The sequence below is a fragment of the Myotis brandtii genome, unplaced genomic scaffold (assembly GCF_000412655.1).
Source record: "Myotis brandtii unplaced genomic scaffold, ASM41265v1 scaffold424, whole genome shotgun sequence".
NCBI classification, from domain to species: Eukaryota; Metazoa; Chordata; class Mammalia; order Chiroptera; family Vespertilionidae; genus Myotis; species Myotis brandtii.
Window position 1 is genome coordinate 2,604,957 of NW_005366245.1, and position 10,159 is coordinate 2,615,115.

General features: G+C 36.0%; 1 protein-coding gene across 5 annotated transcripts in view; it reads left to right on the top strand.

The window, feature by feature from the left end:
• The window catches only part of WDFY3 (WD repeat and FYVE domain containing 3), a 245,140-nt gene that overhangs the window by 146,732 nt on the left and 88,249 nt on the right, over positions 1-10,159 (top strand). For all 5 annotated transcript variants that reach the window (XM_005874107.2, XM_014545987.1, XM_014545986.1 and 2 more), the window contains 5 exons: positions 13-203; positions 1,439-1,591; positions 7,104-7,177; positions 7,261-7,422; positions 9,358-9,452. In XM_005874107.2, coding sequence (XP_005874169.1) covers positions 13-203; positions 1,439-1,591; positions 7,104-7,177; positions 7,261-7,422; positions 9,358-9,452 — 675 coding nt within the window. The remainder of the gene's footprint in view (positions 1-12; positions 204-1,438; positions 1,592-7,103; positions 7,178-7,260; positions 7,423-9,357; positions 9,453-10,159) is intronic.

A 10,159-nucleotide genomic window follows, 5' to 3' on the forward strand; every position in this document is an offset into this window, starting at 1 on the left:
TCTTTTAATCAGGAGTAAGAACATTTGTCCCTAAGCCTGTTGCCACTACTTTGCAGTACATTGGGGGAGCTGCAGCCATCCTGGGCCTGGTGGCCATGGCTTCTGATGTGGAGGGGCTCTATGCCGCAGTCAAGGCCCTGGTTTGTGTGGTCAAGAGTAACCCACTAGCCAGCAAAGAGATGGAAAGAATCAGGGGCTACCAGGTTTGTAACCATAAAGCTTTGCTCTCACTTTACTTTGCATAAAAAGAAAAACTAATTATTATTATTATTCTCATTTTTCTCAAACTCTGGAAGAATTATATTGACAAGTCACCTTTACAATTTAGTAGTTTTTATTAAAACTAACACATTTCAAGGGAGAATGAGTTATTATCTTTATTTTGGTTTATCTTTGTTCTCCTATCTCATCAAATATCACTCAACCTTTGAATTAGGCTAAGTTATTTCAGTATAACTTTGATATATTTGAATATATTTTCAGAACAATGGTTTACTGTTTTTCTTTTTGTAAATAAGACTGAAATGAAATAGGGTCATGCTACCACCTACTCTGGAGACTGCCAGATCATTAATAGATGCAGAGCTCTCCGCATTTTCCTTATCTCTCCCCTCCACACCCAGTCATCTTTTATACTCCCCCTTGCTTACCTAGAGGAAGTGAGACCCACTGTACAGTAACTGTGCCATTGCTAGTTTTGAAAACTCGTGTGGGATTAAAAATATGCAGCGTTCACATATTCACAATCTCTACTAGATTTAGGCAGAAAGTTCCTTTAAGAAAAGCAGGTATTGGAGTAAGATAAAATCATTGTAGTGTAATTGAAGTACCAATGCCTTCTCTAGCTTTAGCCAATAGTTGATTGGGCATGGATAAACTATTTACTACACTGTTCTGTAGATTTAATCACACTGTTTTGATCAGTGTTCTGTTTTGCAAAACTCTTACAATGATTCATAGCAGCGTTGTTGATCATGAAAAAATAGGAATAACCTAAATGTTCCAAGAGTATGTGAATGACTAATAATACTGTAAACATTCCATAGAATATCATTCAACCTTTTACAGTTCTAATTATGAAGACTGTTGTAAAAAGAGGAAAAAATCCTTTTAGTAGAGGTTATATAGAGAAAAAGAATAGCAAATTGTATATGCATGATGGCAACAACAATTTAAATATTTATATGTAAATTTAAAGTTTATGTAAAAATGGATATTCTCATAAGGAATGGGATTACCCTGGTTTTTAGATTTTCTCTAATGTTATATTGTTGTAATAAAAATTTAGAAATCAGCTTAGAAGTCTCAGGAATTATTTTACATAGGGTTCTCTATTGTGTGTGTGTGTGTGTGTGTGTGTGTATGTATGTATATCTGTGTTGCTATGTTTGTATGTATAGTATGATTAATAACAAGCATTTGGTGTGCTTTCTTTTAGTTGCTGGCAATGCTACTTAAGAAGAAACGTTCCCTTCTTAACAGTCATATTCTCCATCTAACTTTTTCCTTGGTGGGAACTGTTGACAGTGGACACGAGACCTCCATTATTCCCAATTCAACTGCTTTCCAGGATCTACTTTGTGATTTTGAAGTATGTACATAAATACTAACTGGTAATGTGTAATCAGTGAATCCATCTCTTACTCTGTATAACAATAGAGTTAACTATTAAACAATTTTGTTTCTTAGATATGTTCTATAGTTATATCATGCTTATGTTAATTTCATTCATAAAATACAACAAATAGGGTAATGATGGAATTCCTTTTCCCCAAGGGTATTCAGTTTTACAGATAGTAGAGAAGTGAAATGGTACAATGCATGTGCCTAACTGTTGCTAATGTGCTGCTGCCTCTGGCATTAAGTGAGGCAAATATTTTCATCAAATAATTCTTTTGATGAGTAGAAACTTTTCATCAATAAATAGGAGATAGATGTGAAATTTTGGTTAATAGTAGCTTCATAGTAAAATATCATTCATTTTGTCAGAATAACAAGTTTTCATTTCTACTGTCCTATTACCATAAACGACTTCTACTCTGTCCTCTCAAAGCAATGCTTGATCTTGCATATCCTTTGTCCATTAACTTCTTGTTCTCAGTACTGTGTGTACCCGTCACTATATGTTTTATAAGTACAGGATGGGGCAAAATTAGCCTTACAGTTGTGAGTATATGAAACACAGTTTATTCTTGTATTATTATTTTATTAGTTATTGTCTTATTTCTTATATGAACAACCATGAACCTACTTCTGCCCCACCCTGTATATGTATCTCCTCCCATGAGACTGTAGGCTCTGTGTGTGCAGAGTTCATACCTAGTTTCTTTTTCTTTGTATTCCCACCACCCAGAATGGGGCCAGGCACTTAATATTGGCTAACTGTAATGTCTGTGCCCTAACTCTTCTTCCTCATAGTTACTATAAGCACTGTCTTGTCTGTTATTCTAAATCCTTGACAGACAGGCTCTGTGCTCTAATTGCTTTACTAAAACTTTATTCTAAAAGCTTATTAGCAGCCTGGCCTATATGCTCTATATAAAACTAGAGGCCCGGTACACGAAATTCGTGCATGGGGGAAGGGGAGGTCCCTAAGCCTGGCCTGCGCCCTCTCACAGTCTGGGACCCCTTGCTCCTTACTGCCTGCCTTCTCACTGCTCCTTAGCACTGCCACGGAGGCGGGAGAGGCTCCCGCCACCGCCGTTGCGCTTGCCAGCTGTGAGCCCAGCTTCTGGCTGAGCGGCGCTCCCCCTGTGGGAGCTCACTGACCACCAGGGGGCAGCTTCTGCGTTGAGCATCTGCCCCCTGGTGGTCAGTGAGCATCATGGTGACCAGTCGTTCCGCTGTTCAGACGATTTGCATATTAGGCTTTTATTATATAGGAGGATTCCAGTTCTCAGTACCTGTAACTCTCAGTAGCATGTGATGCAGTCTTTTTCCCTCTTGCATCACCTGGTTCTTTTGCTACCTTTCAGGTAGCACTATCCTGGTTCTTATATTTTCTCACTACTTTCCCCATAATTCTATGGCATGAAATTTTCATTGATTTATACAACCGTGTTCAATTTCACTTCTTTATCTTTTCCTTTATTTGTTGCTTTCTTTCCTTTAGATTCTCACCCATTTCTACAGCCTCATTTCTACAGAGTTGATTCTCAAATCTAAATCTCTAGCTTGACATCTGAATGCCAGACTTATTTCTAACTTATTGCTCAACATTTCCATTTTTATCTCCCAGCAACACCTTAACTTAACATCCTTTCTCAAATTAGTTCTTCCTTCTAACTTCGGTTTCTATTATTAACACTACCATTCCTGCAGTCACCGAGGCTTGAAATTGAAAAAATCAGCTTCTTCCTCCCTGTTTATAAACAGTTCGATATTAAGTTGTATAGATTCTAAGCCCTAATCAATTTTTCTTACCACTCACCTTAGATATGTTCTATAGTTATATCGTTCCTCAGGCTATCCTTTGTTTCTTTCCTCAGGCTATCCTGTGTTTCTTATCTCATTCTTTCTAAGGCATAGTCATATCAGGTATAAAACATAAAATAAACTTGCAGTGATTTCCCCTTCCTACCCAATCAAGTTCTAAAACACAAACCTCTCATTCTTTTAGCAAATGCCTATAGAGCATCTTTAAACCTGGCATTGTATTAGGGCTAAGGCTCTGAAAGTAAAGATAGAGTCCATGCCTGAAGGCATTTTGCCCATTAGAAGAGAAAAACAAATCAATAAACAATTAAAAACTTATGAAAGCACAGAGATGAAGGTCTGCAGAAAGAATTATGGGAGGACTAAGGAGACCTACTTAACCAATCCTAGTTTTGTTTTCATCTAGTGGCTGACACTTAAATCATGAATTATCTTTAGTTTCAGATTTCTGATTAAAATCTAATTACAAATGTCAGAAATTAGGTGCTTTACCAATGTTGGCTTTGTTTACCTTGCTCACTTTATGGCTTTATGTAGCATTTCTAATTACCCCAACCACAGTGATATATAAATACTTAATTCACTCTCTTTTTAAAACATCCACTTGATAAATATAAGTGCAATAATTGTAATAATACACAAGCATTTTCTCTTTTAGTGGTTGTTCTAGAATTTATTATGTACATACACGTGTAACAATTTAGTCTATCTTTACCTGTAGTATAAAAGCCTTGTGAAGATACATTCCCATTTCTTCCTCCTATTCTTAGTGCTATTGTTATCAGACATTTACTTCTATTATGTTTATAATCCCCACAATACTTTTTATTATTTTAGCTTAAAACAATTATCTTTTAAAGACACTTTAGAAAAATTCTTTTATAGTTTCCCACATATGTAGCATGGCATTCTTTATTCTTTTGTGTAGATCTAGATTCCCATCTTGTATAATTCTTCTGCCTAAAGAACTTCCTTTAACATTTCCTGCAGTGCTCATCTGCTGACTATAAATTCTCTGTCTGAAAAAGCCTTTTTTTTAGAAGAATATTTTTGCATACACTACAATTCTCACTGACATTTTTATTTTTTTAATTTTTTATTTATTTTTTTTATTGCTAAAAGTATTACAAAGGGTATTACATATGTGTCCTCCCTTTCCCCGCCCTTGACAATCCCCTGGCCTCCCCTACCCCCCAGTGTCTTATGTCCATTGGTTTTGCTTATATGCATGCATACAAGTCCTTCGGTTGATCTCTTACCCCCTTCCCTCCTGCCCCCCAACCCTCCCCAGCCTTCCCGCTGCAGTTTGACAATCTGTTTGAGGCAGCTCTGCCTCTGTATCTATTATTGTTCAAAAGTTTATAATGGTCTCTATTATCCATGAATGTGTGAGATCATGTGGTATTTTTCCTTCATTGACTGGCTTATTTCACTTAGCATAATGCTCTCCAGTTCCATCCATGCTGTTGCAAATGGTAAGAGTTCCTTCTTTTTTACAGCAGCATAGTATTCCATCGTGTAGATGTACCACAGTTTTCTAATCCATTCATCTACTGATGGGCACTTAGGCTGTTTCCAGATCTTAGCTATGGTGAATTGTGCTGCTATGAACATATGGGTGCATATATCCTTTCTGATTGGTGTTTCTGGTTTCTTGGGATATATTCCTAGAAGTGGGATCACAGGGTCAAATGGGAGTTCCATGTTTTGTTTTTTGAGGAAACTCCATACTGTCTTCCATAGTGGCTGCACCAGTCTGCATTCCCACCAGCAGTGCACAAGTGTTCCTTTTTCTCCACATCCTCTCCAGCACTTGTCGTTTGTTGATTTGTTGATGATAGCCATTCTGACAGGTGTGAGATGGTACCTCATTGTTGTTTTGATTTGCATCTCTCGGATGATTAGTGACTTTGAGCATGTTTTCATATGTCTCTTGGCTTTCTGAATGTCCTCTTTTGAAAGGTGTCTATTTAGATCCTTTGCCCATTTTTTGATTGGATTGTTTATCTTCTTTTTGTTAAGTTGTATGAGTTCCCTATAAATTTTGGAGATTAGGCCCTTATCAGATATGACGTTGGCAAATATGTTTTCCCATGCAGTGGGTTTTCTTGTTGTTTTGTTGATGGTTTCTTTTGCTGTGCAGAAGCTTTTTATTTTGATGTAGTCCCATTTGTTCATTTTCTCTTTAGTTTCAACTGCCCTAGGAGCTGTATCAGTGAAGAAATTGCTTTGGCATATGTCTGAGATTTTGTTGCCTTTGGATTCTTCTAGAATTTTTATGGTTTCCTGTCGTACATTTAAGTCCTTTATCCATTTTGAGTTTATTCTTGTGTATGGTGTAAGTTGGTGGTCTAGTTTCATTTTCTTGCATATATCTGCTCACTGACATTTTTAATTTTTTTTTCATACTTTAATGATTTCAGTCACCCCATTGTCATTTTTAGTTTCTTCTCTTTTGGGATTTGTTGGCTTTTTTAGATCTGTGAGTTTGTCATTTTTATAGAATTGGGAAATTTTTAGTTGTTACTTCTTCAACTATTTTTCCTGGTGCCCTTCCCCGCCTTTTCTGGACTTCAGTTATACATATCTGAGGTTGCTTGATGTTGTCCCACAAGTCGCTAATGCTCTGTCTAGTAATTCTTTTTCAGCATTTTCTCTCATGCTTAATTTTTATTAGTTTGTGTTCTTATGTCTTCAAGTTCACTGAATTTTTTTCTGCAGTGTTTAATCTGCTGTTAATTTCATATAGTATAGTTTTCATGTTAAATATTTTCTTTTTCATCAGAAGTTCAGTTTGGACCTTTCGTTATCTTCTGTTTCCTCATTATATTCATATTTTTTGTTAAATTCTTTAGTATATGGATCACATTTTTTAAGGTACTGATAATTTCATTATCACTGTCATTTCTGGGCTATTTATAATAATTGATTTTTCTCCTATTTATGAGTCATATTTTCTTTTTTGTCTTTGTGTACTTGATAATTGTTGATTGCATGCTAAATTTTACATAGTTAAGTGCTAGGTTTTGTTGTATTTCTTTTAAAAGAGTATTGAACTTTGCTCCGGCATTGCAGTCATCTTGATCCTTTTAAGACATGCTTTTAAGCTTTGTGAGGGTGAACTTAGAAAAACCTTTCATCTAATGCTAACTTAGCCTCACACTAAGATATTACACTTCTGAGACTGCCAGTTCCCCTTGTATTACAAAGTCTCCACACTCTGGGAGGTGGGAGTGCAAACTGGTCCCAGCTTTGTTAGTTCCAGGAACTGTGTGATATACTACTTTACAGTAGTTAATTCTTTCGGACCCCACACAAGATTCCAGTCATTCAGTCTTTGTATTCACTATATAGCATTCAGTATTCATTATATTCTGTTTTTGTGTTCAGTATTCAGTCATTGATTCCAGAGAAACTTTCCCTAGATCTTGCCTTTTCAGTTGATTACTTCAGTAGCGTAATTTCCGTAGTAATTATTCCTTTATAAACAGAATCAGAAATCATATGTACAAGCAGTTTTATAGATTTCACCAAGTAAAAATTGTAATAAAGTGGTTTATTCAATTAATTCATGGGTGAAATAAGTTTCAGAGCTGCATTTCTGTTTGTTAAATTGGCATTTGGGGTATTTTTTACCCTATATATACCATTCTTTATTTTTATCATAGGTCTGGCTTCATGCACCATATGAACTTCATCTTTCCTTATTTGAACACTTCATTGAACTGCTCACAGAGTCCAGGTATTCATTAATATCTATATAGTTAGTTGTTTAGTTATTAAAGAGATTATAGTACAGTGTATAAAGTCTTCTTTCTCTTATAGTGAAGCTTCAAAGAATGCCAAATTAATGAGGGAATTCCAGCTAATCCCAAAGCTGCTACTGACTCTTCGAGATATGTCTTTATCCCAGCCTACCATTGCTGCTATTAGTAATGTGCTGAGCTTCCTACTGCAAGGTTTTCCTAGCAGCTATGATCTGCTCAGGTAGTGAAAATGTCTGTATTTGTCTGTTTATTAACTGAAAGTATCACTGAGGTTAAGATGAATGAGATGATTGTAATTGGTTCTTATGCCTGTGTAATACCTGTAATGTTAATACCGTTCAAGATTTTTGTAAGGCACAGACCACATGCATGTCTAGTATCTCACCTTTGTAAACAAAGCCAATTGTTGCCACTAGTTAATAATAGAATATTGCTGAGCAAAGATGTAGGAATGAGCCCAATGTAATCGATTGTCCTGGACATAACGGTGTTCAGTGTAGGGATTCTCAATCCTTCTTCCCCATGCCCTGTTACTTCTCTGTGTTCATGCCTGCATGCACTCGCGCACACATACACATGTGCACACACACACATACAGTGAGCATACCATCTTTATATTTATTCTTTATCATTCAAAACAAATGATATTTTATTTTTGCATATTCTAATCTTTTATATGATGTGAGTATTATTTTGCTGCTAATCTGAAATATGGTTTAAGGCCTATTTATGGGCTGTAGAATGTTCTAGTATTTATATGATAATTCACATCTTTTTTTTTTAAATATATTTTATTGATTTTTCACAGAGAGGAAGGGAGAGGGATAGAGAGCCAGAAACATCGATGAGAGAGAAACATCAATCAGCTGCCTCCTGCACACCCCGCAATGGGGATGTGCCCGCAACCGAGGTACACGCCCCCGACCGGAATCGAACCTGGGACCCCTCAGTCCGCAGGCTGACGCTCTATCCACTGAGCCAAACCAGTCAGGGCGATAATTCACATCTTAACTGAAAATGGAAGGGAAAAAACTACCTAACCAAAGTATTTTCTAAATAGAGAATTACTTAAACTGGTCTTGACCATCACTTTTCATGTAATCTTCCAGATACAAGTGAAATCACACCTACTCATTAGAGCAGTGATGGCGAACCTTTTGAGCTCGGCGTGTCAGCATTTTGAAAAACCCTAACTTAACTCTGGTGCCGTGTCACATATAGGAATTTTTTGATATTTGCAACCATAGTAAAACAAAGATTTATATTTTTGATATTTATTTTATATATTTAAATGCCATTTAACAAAGAAAAATCAACCAAAAAAAATGAGTTTGCGTGTCACCTCTGACATGCGTGTCATAGGTTTGCCATCACTGCATTAGAGTATTCCCAGTAAACTAATCTCCAATCTGTGTAACATGTAAATTATTCACATTTATTTACCTACCTCAAAAGCACTTTTTAAAGTTGATGACAGATGAAAACTGAAGTTTAAAAATTATTTTGGAGATTATTGTTATTATGAACAATATTTATTTCAATCTTATCCTGGTACTATAGTGATCATTTTGCTAAAATTATTACTGAAACCTATTAAGCTTTTAGTTTTCTCTACTTTACAAAATTAAGAAACTAAGGCCCAGAAAGGTTAAGCTACTTGCCCAAGTAACAAGATTAAAAACTGATAGAGCCAGGATTTTAACTTTACCTGTTTTTTCAAAACCTAAGTTCTTAACTACAGTGGATGCATATAGATGTTAGGACATTTTAATTAGGATCATGCTATTTGATTCGTGAAATCATTTAGATTAGTGCATTAAAGGACTTAAAATTCTGGAGAAGTATAATTAAAGCATTGTAACATATACAGGGTGGGCAAAAGTAGGTTTACAGTTTGTATGGAAAATAATAGAATAATAAATAATGATACAAGAATAAACTGGTGAACTCAAAACTGTAAAGCTACTTTTGCCCACCGTGTATAATGGATATAGTGATGGTCCTAGGAGAGGTAAACCAAATGCGATCACCTGAAGGTCTGTAAAAGATTACTTAAAACTGTTTTTCATTTCTTTGGTTTTTTTATATTTGTTATTTGTTTTGGAAAGAGAGAAAAAGAATAAAACTCATAACCCTTTTTTCCTTATACTTAAAGGTTTGGCCAGTTTATTTCTTCTACTTTACCAACCTTTGCAGTTTGTGAGAAATTTGTCACTATGGAAATAAACCATGAAGAGAAGCTTGACACTGGTGAGTGATTCTGGGGCTTGAGAACTAATTCCTGTGCCTTCTTCTCTGGCACAGGTCAGGCCTGCCTTAGGTGGATGCTGCCCTGTCACTTTTCTCCTTCCATTACTGTATTGGTCTCCTGCAGATGTATTTGTCTTAAATCAGTCATGTATAACATGCACAAGTTCAGAATTACACAAAATTTAATAGGATGTGAATTTTACTCTAAAAACAAAAATTTTCCCCATGTTTAGAGGATTTGTAACATTTTCCTTTAAATAGCAGATTCTTCCAGGGTGATATTTTAACATTATTTTAATTTTTAAAAATTTATGCACATCTCTTCAGAAACAGATACTTGCTACTGTGAATTATATCTATATTACTTTTATTACTTTTTTTCATTTCCCTGTTAAATATTTAGTAGTCACTTAGGGAAATAACTTTTTACCTGAATAATTTTATGTATGTATAAAATAATAATAATTCCAGCCCTGGCCCGGTAGCTCAGTTGGTTGGAGCAAAAGGTTGAGGATTCACCCTTGCCGGTGTTACTAAGTGGTTAGAGCGTCTGACTGCACACCTAAGGTTCCTGGGTTCAATTCCCTGTCAAGAGCAGGTACCTGGCCTAGCACCAGGTAACAAATCAATCTCTCTCAGGTGGATATCTCTCTCTCTCTCCATCTCCCTCTCCCCTCCCTCCTCCCTCTCCCTCTCCCTCTCCCTCT